The sequence below is a fragment of the Symphodus melops genome (genome assembly GCF_947650265.1).
Source record: "Symphodus melops genome assembly, chromosome: 6".
NCBI lineage: Eukaryota > Metazoa > Chordata > Actinopteri > Labriformes > Labridae > Symphodus > Symphodus melops.
The window spans coordinates 25944336-25958746 of NC_136696.1; the positions used below are offsets into that span (position 1 = coordinate 25944336).

General features: G+C 41.9%; 1 protein-coding gene across 1 annotated transcript in view; it reads right to left on the bottom strand.

Moving 5' to 3' along the window:
- The window catches only part of lrriq1 (leucine-rich repeats and IQ motif containing 1), a 39767-nt gene that overhangs the window by 18251 nt on the left and 7105 nt on the right, over window positions 1-14411 (bottom strand). The window contains exons 10-17 of the mRNA XM_079346299.1: window positions 14047-14240; window positions 12826-12953; window positions 12491-12564; window positions 11961-12054; window positions 8581-8760; window positions 3340-3771; window positions 2640-2829; window positions 839-964 (exon numbers count right to left, since the gene is read on the bottom strand). Coding sequence (XP_079202425.1) covers window positions 839-964; window positions 2640-2829; window positions 3340-3771; window positions 8581-8760; window positions 11961-12054; window positions 12491-12564; window positions 12826-12953; window positions 14047-14240 — 1418 coding nt within the window. The remainder of the gene's footprint in view (window positions 1-838; window positions 965-2639; window positions 2830-3339; window positions 3772-8580; window positions 8761-11960; window positions 12055-12490; window positions 12565-12825; window positions 12954-14046; window positions 14241-14411) is intronic.

A 14411-nucleotide genomic window follows, 5' to 3' on the forward strand; every position in this document is an offset into this window, starting at 1 on the left:
GTTACTGTATGAGACATGAACGTAGTCTCAGTGAGATCAGCGATTGTTTTCTGAAGAGGCGTTGTGAAGCACAACAATGATGTAAATACTTTCTAAACTTTCAATCAGTCTACACACAGGCTAATAAGTGGACTAGAGCGAAGGCGAGGCTTAAGCCTCCCAACAAATACCTTGGCTTTTGCAACAAGCCTCAAGTAGACATCGTTTTTTTTTTCTTTGGTGAACTTTTTTTTTTCCTACACTGTCGCATGGTTTCTATCCACAGGTTAAAGAACTGAAAACTAAGATTGTTTAGCACCAAAGTTCATAAACTAAGTCTTCCAGAGAAAACATTGCACAGTGTGCATTAGATCTTTGTTAGTGTATATGTGATTGCATCTTTCAATTTGACCAAAGAGCTTAAATTTCACTACTGGTCATTCAGAGAAAACATGTATGTGTGTATAAGTGTGATTTGACGTGTTAATAATATGTTGTCTTTACAGTGGTATTTCTCTGGTCGACATTGATACCAAAACAATCTTCTCATGTCATGAATTTCATGTTTTAACTTCGCTAAAAGCATTTGGTTAACATTTTGTAGTTGGCTGCACAGTCACATGTTTTTATGACCATCTTTGTTTAAACGCACAAATTGTCATGACTGCAGATTTATTAAACATATGCACAAGCATGTTTTTGTGTATGAATATTTGTGTTTGCAAAGGATTGTATATTCATGCATGTATGTTGTTTTAAATCTATGTCTGAGCAGCTTTGTGTGTCTGATAAGTTGAGGGGTAAGAAAACACTGAATCATGAACGTGAGCATGAGGAGCACATGAGCTTGTGTGCATACCTCATCAAAAACAAATTCATCCATGTCCACCTCCTCGAAGGTGTCGTCCTCTCCGGTGTCTGTGTGTGTGACGGCAGCCAGAGCAGATGTGAGCCTCCTCCTCAGAGTGAAGCCCCTCCAAACAGCCTGGAGGTAAACAGAGAAGAAATGGCCGAAAACCTCTCGTGAATCACGGCGCAAACGTAAATATTGTGTGTTATCCCATTAGGGAGATAAAACATGTTAACCTCTCTTTTAATTGCTGAGTGTTCTGCTGTCTGAACTCTGTGTGACTCCGGCCTGTTCGGAGACAAATGGAGCTCCATTGTGCCTTTAAATCCTCCAATTCCCAATGGGCTTGAGGGGGGCACACTTCACTTCAAGTTGAGCGGAGCAGGAATCCTACAACTCTTACTACCGCACTTCTTAGGAATCTGATTAATCACTCTGTATCCCCCCAACACACACACACACACACCCACACACACACTATCCCACCGCGCCAGAACCCCCATCTCCTGCCTAAGAGAGCCCAAGAGGATCATCAAACACTTTCTGTGTTGAAAAGGGATTTGGGAGAAGTGTTGAGTAGCATGTTTTTCAGAACAGCAGCCTACACCTACAGTGTATGCAGAGAATTAAGCCAATAAGCCTCCACAGCACGATTGAGGCCTTGAGACGGATGATCAGGGGTGACAAAGTACAAATTACAGATAACCACAATGTGGAAGTAACTCCAGCCTTCAGCCACAATATTGAATAATTCTCATTTTAGCAGTTGCTCTATTACTTATTGACAGTCTCTTGTCCATGCTGAAGATTCCTAAAACCATTAAAGTAAGTCAAGTTGTGATGATTATGTTGTTGATTTAAAGACCTTAAATAGACCTCAGGATGAGGATGTAATCAACTTTTAATACTGTATTTCCATGAATGGAGTAATCATGCATCAACTGGGATGATGCATGATTTTTTTTTTTTTTTACAAAACATGAAATAGGTTCATCCATACTTTACGTGTGCTCCTATTTTGTGTCTTTGGAACTAATGTGGGAAACAAGCTGCAGAGATACAGAGAGTAGGAGACATGCTCTGTGGGAATGTTGTTTTGTGCATTTATAATTCACTCCAGATTAGGGTGAGAACATTTGTTTTCAGATATAGCTGCCCTATATCACATGTGGATGTTGTTTCTTCTCAAATGGCAATGTGATTGTATCCTTTCCAAATAGCACCAGAGAGCGCATGTCTGATGGAGTATAATGAGATATGCTCTAAATGCAACAGCTCATGTTAGAAAACAGTCAACTTTTGATGCACTTAAAGGAAGAATATGTGACTTTTTCATCCAGTAGATGTCGCCCTCGAGCACCAGCATGAAGCCAAAACAACTGTGGCTGCATTGTTGTGCTAGCAGGCTAATGCTAGCACTCTTTAGTTCGCTCGTAGCTTCCCACTGCATGTAAACTGACACAAAATGACCATGATCTAGAAATGTTTCCGTGACAGTCAAATAAGCAGCGATAACAGTAGGTTATTCTTCTTTTCAATATACACTGACTTAAACAACTTTTAGACGGGGGGGGGGGGATGAGCCGGCCGGCCGTCCATGAAAACACAGTGGAGATAACACAGCTTCACAGACAGCGTGACTCGGTGTCACAATCACTGGAGACAGTCATGACTCAAAAGTTAGTTTCAGAGTATATACTGGATTTCTGCTATAATTGTGTGTAAAAATGTTGCATATTCAGCCTTTAAACTCCAGTAAAGCCGATATAGGAGGAACTCAGAATCTGTTCACTCCTGCAGACAGTATTACCTGGATGACAGTTGCTGCATAATCTTGGCTATTACTGCCTCTGTTAATAACAGAAGCTCCTGACTGTGGCTTTCTTTTAGTTCCTCCTCCTCGTTGTCCTTCTCGATTCTCAGCTGTGGCGGGGCTGCTGATGTACCCACATTTCTGTCTGTATTTCCTCCACATCTGCTGAATCACGACTGCTGCTTTGCTGCCCGAAAAAGAACACACACACACACACAGAGTGAGGGATTTACATGATGTCATGGCACCTTCGTCTTTCAAAAACAAAAAATTTATTTCTGAGCCGACATCTGGAGAGCAGGGCTCTGGGGAGTTAAAAGCCTGCCAGAGCCACCCTTCAAATGAAAGATATATCGTCCTCCCAAAGATAGTGCAGTGTTAATGATGAAGCTGTGCGTTAAAATGAATAAGATGTTCAACATATTCTGCTGTAAATCACACAGAGGAGGTTCCAATGATGACAAATGCTCTGCAACAGAAACTAATAAAATGCCGAGCCAATATAAAACAGATTCATATAAAAAAAAAAAAAAAGAGGCATGGAGCCAGAAGTGTCCAGTCGTGTGTTCTGTGAAAGAATTTGGAGGTTTTCTATACAAACATCTGCTAATGCCACTGATCTGTTGTCAACAGTGTATAGTTTGATGGAAGAATTGAGCAAGTAAACACTGTCAACTTTGAATATTTTGTGAATTACCTTTGGAGCTCCAAGTCTTGATGATTGGACACGGGTGCCACAACGAAATCAGAGGAACTGCTACGTTTTGACTTTGTTGCCACTGTGTATTCACTGTCAGAGTTAGCTATAGTAGTATTGAACCCCATCTTCAGCCCAGCAGGAACACTGTCACATGCGTCATGTTGAATCTTTGCCGCTGACTTCTTCAAAGTCCAGTAGCTGCATCTGATATTGTTTCTGTTTGTAGCCTCCATCTCTGTTTGCTCTGTATTCCTCTCAATACTGACACAGCTCATATCAGTTGTCTCTTCGAGTGTTGTTGCGGTGTGTCTGTCTGACACTGTAGTATCACCGTATTCGTGGGCGAATCTCTGGTCTTCTGCAAGCTGCAGGGCCTCGGTGAAATGTCTACAGGAAGTCTTCAGAGCATCCAGAGGAGATAAGGCTTCACTGGGAAGAAAAAAACAACACAGTTTTAGGTTTAGATCCTCACTTATGTTTGCATGTATTGTAGATCAGTGATGGTCCCAGTCAGACCAAACACACAGAAAAAATAGTCTTTAGCGAGCTTCAGTTCCTAAAAAGACACAGTCATTAAATGGGAATTGACAGTCTGCTTTAAAGTAAGGAAGGCTTTAAAACTGGTTCATCTTTAGGACCAACTACACATATTTCATGACAACTTCGTTCTTTCCATGTCTCAAGTAAATATTCATTCAAATGCAATTATAAAAATAATCACATGAGCTGTTGAATAATTCATTATACCTGCTGTTTTATTTTATTAATGTACCTCTAATGTTGACCAGTGCAGCCAAGGTGATATCAATGAACTGTGTGTCTCTGTCTTCCAATCCCATATAATGTCTCTTTCATTGAGGGGATAAAGTAACTTCAAAGCCACCTCAATGGAAACTTAATGAATCTATTAGCAAAGCTCTGCCCCCCTCCCCCTCCCCCTCCCCTAAACCCAGAGGGGGCAGATACTCTTCTGGAGGGCCACTAGCCTTAGGTAGTGCAGCCTCTTCTCTACAAAGAACTGGCTCTTCAGTCTCAGTGGGACAAGAGAGAGAAGAGTCGGGAGGTCCAAAAGGATTGTGACCCTGCTGACCCCAGCCACCGGTACCTGCTGGTTCACTCCAGGGTCACTATCAACAAGCCACTGATAAAAGAGAGCAGGGACAGGGTGGAAGACAAATGCTTCACATTTTTAAAGCTTCAAGAGACAGAAGAATTGCAAGCCATACAAGTTTTTGTTTTTTTTCTTTTTAATCAGCACTTGCTATGGTTATGTTTCATACATTTATTACAATAAAAGTTTTAGCTGCCAAAGCTGTTGGTGACACTGACTGGCAAATGATCAATGTATTCTGTACAAATGGATATTAATTGGTTACTATCATAAATTCTTTAATACCAGCCACAAATGTTGTTTTCTTAACATGACACCAGTGAAAGAGATGGTTGGCGAAATCATCTGTTGAGACTCTCTTCAATCAATGCCATTAGTCAGACACAAGTTATATTGTACCTTTTAGAAGATGCTCATTCACGCAGACAAAGTTTTAAATGCATCAGTTCAACGCAACATAGATTGTTGCCCAAGACAACAATCATGTCAGAGCAGGGTATTTGTTAAGCTCTCATAAATGTCAGCCATTGCATTTCGCACATTTTGAACACCCACTCCTTTACCCCTCAGAACTGAAGCAAGGACAGTAGCTTCAGCTGGCAGGGTTACAGATGGTAGAATAGAGTCTGGTTCAATGCAGGGATCTTCCAGGACTGAGGAAATAAATGATGGCTCAGCTTGCAGGGTTATAGGAGTTGAAGGGCTTGGTAGTGCCGGGAAGTTAAACGTGGAAACATTGAAACTCACAGGGTGTTCATCAGCATGTTTGTCCATTTGGCTCAAACAGCCCACTAATGTGCCACACGGCAACATCAGTGATGGTGTCCAACAGCTCTGCTTCAAAGCCGTTCTTCTTCTTCTTCAGCATGTCTGGAGAGTACATCCGTCTCACCTTTCCTGTAACAGCGAGAACTATGTCGTCTCTGATGGATCGAGAAAAGGAGACTTGTCGTAGCTTGGTTGACAGAGCAAGCACATGATCGAGAACAGCCTTAGTGACTCCAACAGCCATTTTACTGAGCTGCTGGGAAGGCATTTTCCGGGAGGTGGTTCTTGGGGGGACCCATAAGTCCTGCAGGACTTTGGGAACCACATCTATCACCACCTCTTGTGGGCCCAACTGTTTGGAAATGGGAACATTATGTCGCTGTTCTTCCAGGATCCTGCAGTATTCCCGGGCCTGGCTGATGATCCGAGGATGTTGAAAGGAGGAGGGCATCTTTTCTGGTGAGTCGAGCAATCTTCTTGCTTCAAACTCAACATCTCTCATCTGGAGGCTGTTGTTCACCTCCCACACCAGTTTGAGAAGAGACCTGATGTCCACATCAAAATCGTCCATCTCAAAGTCCCAGAGCTGCACTCTGAGAGACTTCTTGCTCTCCATCAACAGCAGGTCAGTCAGGTCTTCAACAGTTACCTCAGCCAGAAGCTTGTTTTTCTGCTGAAGATGTAAAAATTCAGCCACCATTGCGATCTTGATTTTATAGGACTGGATGTGCCAGCAGATCTGCAATGCACGTTCATAAATGGGGGTGTCGAACAACACCCCAATGGCTCTGTAGACGCCTTTACTTCCTTCAATAAATTCCATGATGGTAGGTTCTCAATTCAATGTAAAGCTTGATCCAAAGGCACCTGGACTGGTTGAAGATCTTGAAGACTTTTCACCTCTCCTCCAAAAGGTTTCTTCAGTTCTGAACTTTCTGGTGGACGGAGCTTGAAATTTAAACCACTGGATGACTCACATCAGAGTCGTTAGCTGAATGGCTAATCAAGTTTCACCAAGAGTCGTCACCACCCTCAGTCGTCTGTGGATCGTTAGAGTCACATGTTCCAAGGTGGAACTGGGGCTTCAGTTGTTTTGTATTAAAAACAGCATTGTATATCAGTGACATGGTGGTTTATTAGACCACCACCTCGGTTAAGTCTTAGATGGAACAGGGGAGACCATTGGTTTGAAAGGGGTGTTAAAGAAGCCATTGATGTCAAGGTGGAAAAATCGTCTCTGAACAGAGGTGGTGGTCTTAGACACCATCTTTCATTTTTGAATTTACAACTGAAGGCCCAGTCCCACCTTGGAACATGTGACTCCAACGACCATAGACAAAGGTAACGACTCGAGTGAAACTAGGTTAATGACTCCGTTAACGTCTCTGATGTGAGTCATACATGATCATTAGCATGCTAATGATCCACAGAGGCAGATCAAGCTTCGGGATCAAGCTTTGAATTGAATTTCATGGAACCGCAACTGAAGTGTATCTAAAACAGAAGAAGATAATCTGGAAATATACTGACAATACACTTTAAAAGGGATCCAACAGTCCAATGAGCCTTCAGGCAGCCTGTCATCTATGCTGTCACATTAAAGACATGGTTCTCTGACGCAATGATCTATGACACGTTGCTGGCCATGTTGTCTGGTACAATATTCCTTGTTAAAGTCCTCATTTATTGACCTTTATAATGTCAATGTTTATTATATGCAACATGGCCTCCACAGAAAGAATCATGTCATCAGTTATTTCAGCATTTACCCCTCTTACGTGTAGGAAAACATTTATTGTTTAGTGAAATTAGCTCTTTAGGAGTTGGATTAAACATTCTGAAGGAACTCTAATTGTCAAAATTTCTATCGGGCTGAGCTACAAGGTCTGATGCTAAAATCGTCCCCTGCACAGTGAAGCATTTGTGTGACCATTTATCACACTTTCCTCTGGTGAAGTAGCAAGAGGATGAAGTTTTTGTTTCACTGAAGATTTTACTTTTATATCTCTTTTCATTTTTTTTATCAATCATGTACATCTGAAACAATGTGATTCTGTTTTCTTTTTTTCTCCCCCTTCCCTTACTACAGTGTTTGCATAACGACACAACGTTCTCAATTGCTAAGCCAGTTTCATTTTCTTTTTTAAAACATCTGAATGTATAAAACAGAGGCATTTTGTATGAAACAGAGATTTTAGCCACCACCCCGCACCCTGTAGGGAAAAGTTGTGAAACCATACGCCTGACAAACCCCATGGTTCCCCACCTCACAGTCAGCAGTGGACTGACGTGTGGCACTCTGCTCACCTCCTCTGCACCCCAGTCAGACACAAGGTCAGGTCGGGGGTTAAATGGCTGTGTCGGTCCCTGCAAAGCCCCCAGAATGGCTCATTGTCCAGAGGCCAGGGGGGTAGAGGGCACACAGTGAGGGGTGAAGCAAAGGGAGCACCAAGCTACCCCTAAGCCATAGGAGTCCTCGGTGTGACCCGCGCTGGTAGCCACAGCCATGTTTCATCTTTTGTGCTGTGTAATTTGGAAGGGTCATGAAGATAAGCAGAGAGCTGACAACTGTTTTAAGTGTTGGTGGTCCGCCGCGCACAGAGGTGTCAATGTGTGTGGATGCCGGTGACATCGAAGGACTTGTGAAAATAGATGGACGTTGTCTTAAGGCTCACTACGCCCTATGTATCAGACATAACAGGAGGATAGCTAACATTCCTGACAGCAACTCTGACTCTCTGATAGGTTGATAAATGGTGTGATGTTGAGAACTTATTTACATCTTTTTCAATTTGACTATTACTATTTTGGGATCTCTTGTCCCCTGGTTGTGTCATCTTCTAACCCATCTCCTACTGTAATCAATTCTATCACAGATAAAGTTATGGTCGCTCAACCTTTTCATTTTTTGTTTAACTTTCGTACGTTCTTGTCTATTTCAATTTTTAAAAAAAGAAAAAATCCAGCACACTACCCTCGCTACACATCACCAATTTATTAGAAAAAAAAAACGTTTTGGTCCGTCTGAACATTCGTCAAGTGTGTTTTCACTTCATGACATAGCCGGATGTGCGAACACCTCTTTTAAAACCTTATCTATTTTTAGAAAGGAATAAGTGTAATTTGATTTAATTTGTGCAAACAATTTATATGACAACTGGTGTGAGAAAATGAACGAGGTCCAGTCATGACCATTTTTCTCTAAAGAGAACCAGAAAATAAACGTAAAGGAGAAAATCCCATCCTTCCTTCCCATCAGCTGCTTGACACATTATTCATCTTCTGTTTGACAGCGCAGAAGATGTAAGTGTGTTTTCTCTCGTTAGCAACGATCACATTGTCAGTCATCTGTCTCTTACCTGAGCTCCCTGCTGTGCTGCTGCTGTACATCATGAGTCTGCTGAAGCTGAGCCTGACAGAACGCTCGGAAGCTGCCTGAGGCCAAGCTGACCTGCTGAACAGCAGGGAGCGATGGAAAGCAGTCTGTCTCCTGGTCCTCGAAGGCCCTCAGACCGGGCACGGCTTTCTGGAGAGCGGGTCTGAAAAGGAGAGCAAACAGAATCAAATATCTGCCGACGTTAAGGCCTCGATTTCAAGCCGTACGTCTTAGTTATCAAAAAATGAACAGAACTTTTATTTAAAAAAAATCTTAATAGGCTATTCAAATGAAATGACCCCAGGGGAAAAATAAAGTTTTTTTTAATTGAACTGAATCTCTCAATGGCTGTATTCAAAGCTGTATTTCTGAGATGCTGCATGTCAAGATCAAGGGAGAGGACCCTCTCTATGTACCCAGATAAGAGTACTGTTCAGCAGACAGGGTACACTTGTCCTCCAGAATAAATAGAATCTATTTACAAAGATCTGCTTCATCTGCTGTTCTCTATCAGCTGCTGGGAATGATGCACACTAGGATCAGGTGTAAAAATCAGAATATATACTGAGACAGTTATAAGCATTTTGTTTTCTGACAAAGAAGCCGCAGAGCCACTTTGGATTCAAACTAAGACAAATAATGTTTGAAGAAGAGTCCTCTCAAACTGGATGGGATCCCTGAATGACTTGTGAGTGTGGGGGAGAGGTAGCGGCTGCCCGAGGCTAAGGATGTCCAAGCAGAGGAATCCCAACTATCTGCCAGAGAAACAGACTCGGAGCGTCCACCAGCGGAGGCCAAATGTGGTCTGAGTTCAGTGGGAAAATGTAGAGCTGGAAACTCTACAGGACACAGGGGAACATCAACTATAAAGTCTGTTAAAAAAACAAAAAGAATACAAGCCTTCGGGCTACGAAGCAGAATTTTTTAAAACGTTTTGAGCAACTGGGCTTCTTTTTAAAAATTGACTCCCAGAGCACCACATGCTCTGAAAAGTTGTCGGCTGTCTTGAGTCTCACGAGAGGAGGATCAAATATTTTTTTGGAGAATTTCAACAGCTCATAATGTGTTATTTTTGGCAATATTTCTGTTTTCTTATTTCATACTGTACTTCTATAGATAACTATGTCTCAATGTTATCTAGCCATTTACATTTTTAAGTGTGCATCGTGTTGGTTCATTAAATAAATATAATGTGTCATAAAATCAATGTCATAAATAGGCAGTGATCTTTTATTTTTTTTTAATGCAGGTTTGGATTGTCATAAATGTTGCAGGAGGTTCAAACCCATATAAATGGTTCATGTAGCATTGTGAGAGCATGCTGAGCTCTCCAGACGGTCCTGCCACCCTGAGAGAGAGAGATGACCGCATGAAGGTCCGGATCTGTGTTTTCTCAGAGGGTTTTTGATGTGGCCCACTTGCTCTCTCCGACACAGATCAGGATTAGGTTCCAACCCTTCGGGCATGTTGCTGGCTGTCTTCAAATGAAGCTCCCAAACCCAAATAGGACCTTTGCATCGTTACATGAGCTCATTGAGGTGGGGAGAGTAATTCAATTCAGGGATAGACGCCACTTTGACACACTTGGGAAAACGCTGAATAGACAACATGTATGTGCGTAACAACTGAATGCCATCTTTGTGGAGCTTACTGATGGATGAGGAGGATTTTTGCTGGTTTCACTGTGATACCCTCTCGACTACACTCAGCTGGTTTGACGATATTTCTGAAGCGTGTTTCTGTGGGGTACAACATGTATTTGCCGAGACTTGTTAAATTTAACTAAACACATGAACCTCATAACTCTTCAAAAGAAGTAAAAGCATCACAACTTAAAAGCCGTTAATCTCTCTTACTAATTCTCCCTACATCTATTTCGCTTGGACTTGAACCTGAACCTTTTCTAAATTGATATAAATGCCTTTCCTCCTTTCTGAGGGGAAACGCTGTGCTCACATTCCTCCATCCTCCTCCTTCTCCGGCACAAGTCCGTATTTCATTTAGTGAAGACTTCCTCCAAAACACACGCTCTTCAAGCGGCCTCTGATTAATCAGGCCCAGTGTTTTCATCTTCCACGTCTCCTGGATCAGGGGCGGCCTACGGGGAGTGTAAGTCTTAGCGCTTGCCTTTTGGTGCTTTAATTTAGCCGGTGTTATCGCTGGCACGGGATGAAAGGGCCAGGGCATGAGGGTGGAAATACAGAGGGTTAATTCCACTGTTGGCACTGAGAGGTTAAATAAAGTTCAATGACATATGAAGGTAAAGTTTCAGCTAAGGCTTAAGACAAGTTTAGGACTAAGCCATGTTTTTTAGTGACAGAGAATTACGAAGTATGAAGAGAATTTACAAAAAATGGAAATGTAATATTCAACCTGTAAGCGTTTTAAAAGGCACACAGCCGCTATAAGACAAAAAATGTTTGAAGGGTCTCGCTGACATTCAACTCTTCTCGGTTTTTATTTCAAACATTTAAAGGTGAAAACTTTTTTTTTTTTTAAGTCCTAAAAATGAAACCCTCCCAATTCAAAAGCAAAGATGAAGTTATCTAAACAAGCCCTACAAACATGTTCAAACCAAAACACTTAGTGAATGTTTGGAGGGGCGAGCGAAGTATAGTTTTTCATATTGTGTCGTTACTAACTGGGTGTGAGTAGCTCTGAGGAGCCAAACAATTTAGCCAACCGGTAACAGCTGACATCATCGCTCATGACAGGCCAACAGAGGCATGAAAACTGTAAGTGGTCATGGCATATTTTTCTCCTAAACTCACTGAAACTGTCCTAACATCGGTCGAACATTTGGGGATGATAAGTGAAAGTGCAAATTGAACTGAGAGGATAATTGATTTTTCTGTTGTATCAATATTTGAGGGAATTACGAGCCCTTAGTGCGAAGTGCGCACACACGGGTGTCAGTGGCACGTTGCAGTAATCTAATAGCGGACGCGGATCACAGCGCTAATCCTGGGATGTGGACAGGAAGGCCCGCGTTCTGCAGGAATGTTTAGACTACCTCAGCCAATAGACTGAATATGTGATAGAGAAATGGAGGCTTTTCATTGGCGTACTCCTTTGAACATCCGTCACAGTGAGTGGGTGATATTCCAGAGGAAAGGAGGATGAAATTGATTTTTTTTTAACTAAAGAATGTCGCAGAAAGAACTACGGAAATTTCTTATGATACTATCTTGATTTGAAGCTGAGTAGCTTCCACTGCAGAGGAGCGAACAGCCATCCAGAAAAAAAATTGATTTCTGGTACATTTAAATCAGTTAGAAATGGCCTCAGTCTACCTATAAGCAAACGCAGCTACAAGAGAAAGAATGTGCTTAACTCCAAACAGCACCACAACCTTACTCTTACCTCCAGCCACTCTCCTGCTGAAGAGGATTCCCTGTGAGTCGGAGCTCTCGCAGGACATGACAGCCCTCCAGACTTTCACACAAATTCTGGAGCTCTAAAAAAAGAAACACAACTTTGCCATGTCGATGTCGATTTTTCAATTCATTTCTCATTTTCACCAGTGTCACTTCTCGTTATGAAGAGAGAGATCAACTGGATCAAACAAATAGTGATGGACCTGGAACTCCCAGAATGCATCGAGAACTCAAACAGCTGCCATGAAGTCAAAATTCAACAGCTTCAAATTGTCTTTATTCTAAATTCATACAAACACAATCTGAGTCTCACATAATATTAGCTACAATAATTTACTTTCCAAACCAAAATGACTAATAGCTTTACCAAAGGCAGAATATTAAAATGAGCTAAATCATAAAGGAAATTAAAGTTAGAAAAAGGAAATTAAATTTGTCCCGTGTGGTCAAAGTCAGTATGCTCTAATGATGAGGAAATCAGATTTAACAGCCGGTAAAATCAAGTCAATCTGTTACCTGACAAGCAGTTGAATCGAAGATCAAGATTTGCGAGGGACATAAAATCAGACATGAAGGGCAGCCGGGTAATTCTACGAAACACAGAGAGAAATCTTCATTTTTAAAACGACATACATGTGGTGGCTGTTAAAAACTGAAATGATAGATTTTAAGTTATCCAAGTTCCTTGAATCTTTTTTAAAATGAATTATGTCCTTGATTTAGTAAAATTGTTCAATAAAAGGTCAACTCAAAGTCAAGGAATGTATTATCTCTCCTCTCTAAATTTATTTATTATGAGAAAACAGGAAGTTTGTCACATCAGACATGAAGTAGGGCTGGAGGATATGTACCTGTTCTGGGCCACTGACAGATGCTGTATGAGGGGAAGCCAGCAGGTACTGAGCTGCTGCAGGCAGGAGATGCTGTTGTCATCCAGACGCAGCTCTCCGAGGAGGACGTGGTTGTTCAGACTCGGGGGCTAATGGCCAAGCGGGGAGAAGATGACAGTTAACAGCGGTCACATTGAGAGGTTAGACTAACTTCACCCTGCTCCTGCTCCTGCTCAGTCAAGATGGCCTCATCCGTCACTGTCACTCGTTTCAGTGCTGCTGTGTTTACAGCCATCAGCGTCGGAAACAAGTAAACATTTGCTGCAACTGAAAGCTGTCTTACAAAGCTCGAAGCATGCGCACGGTTTCAACAAAAATTACCTTTGTTAATATCTAAACATTTTTTGCATTTTTAAAATGTACTCCTCTTGACGGAGTCACACACTGACAACAAGTGACTTTTCTTAAAGGAGAACGACGAGTTTCAGCAACTTAATTTTAATTTTTCTTCTCAAACTGTTGGAAATGGTTCTGATGTTATGCATTTTAACCCCTGTGAATAAAATGTCCGTAATAACATAATTTAATTTATTTTGTGAAGGTTTGCAAGGACACCTTCTTTGTGCTGGCTGACTTTCTTACTCTCTCTTTCATTTTTTACAGCCCTTCATGTTTTCAGTTTGATGTGTCTCAGATCTCTGTGTCCAAGTACAAGTTTGTTCAACCTGCACGTTGTCAGTGCCTTCAATTAAAAAAATGTGTTGTGTTGTCTGGGTGTGATTTATTCTGGGAGATATATGGATGTGCAATAGTCTGTGTTAAATCACATTACTGTGCGGTACAAAGGTGAAGCAGTGTTGAAGTGAAAGAGAGTGTGATGTTCTTTCTTTTCAAATGCAGCAACGGTCCGTAAGAAGTCGTGACGTTGTAGGAAATTTTAAAATCTCTTTTTTTTTTTTAAAGATATTTTTCGGCCATTTTGCCCTCACCAGACAGGACAGCCACGCTGAAGGGAGAAGGAAGTGGTGGGGACAACACACAGCAAAGAGGTGAGGTTGAACCTGAACCCAAGGCCACAGCCTCCACTTTTGCACTTTTTAAAATCCTTACAGTATGAAATAGAAAAAGAAGGACGTGGACCTCAGACATTAAACCCTGTTGAGAATAAAGCCCATTCCTCCCCTTAAACTTGCTAATCACCTTCTATAGAGGTTTTGTAAATTCAGTGATCAGCTGTTTTACCTCAGTCAGGCTGTTGGATCTCAGGTCCAGTGTGTTGAGTAGAGCACAGTTCTCCAGACCCTCCGCCCTGACCAGGTGGTTGTGTGTGCAGCTCAGGTGGAGCAGTGTGTACACCTCCTTCAGTCCTTTGGTGCTGATGAGCTGGTTGTGATCCAGTGACAACCTCTGCAGCCTCCTCAAAGACTCCAGACCGGCTGAACGTGGCACATGTAAGCGGAAAAAAAGCACGTCTAACAGCCTCTGCGAAATTTTAAATCAGGCAGTCCAAAATGTTTCACTTTTAGAAGCGAGTCAAAAAGAAGTCGTCCTCTAACCGAGGGGAAACATCAACGTGTTTGACCTCTTGTTTAGCCAATAACCTTTTA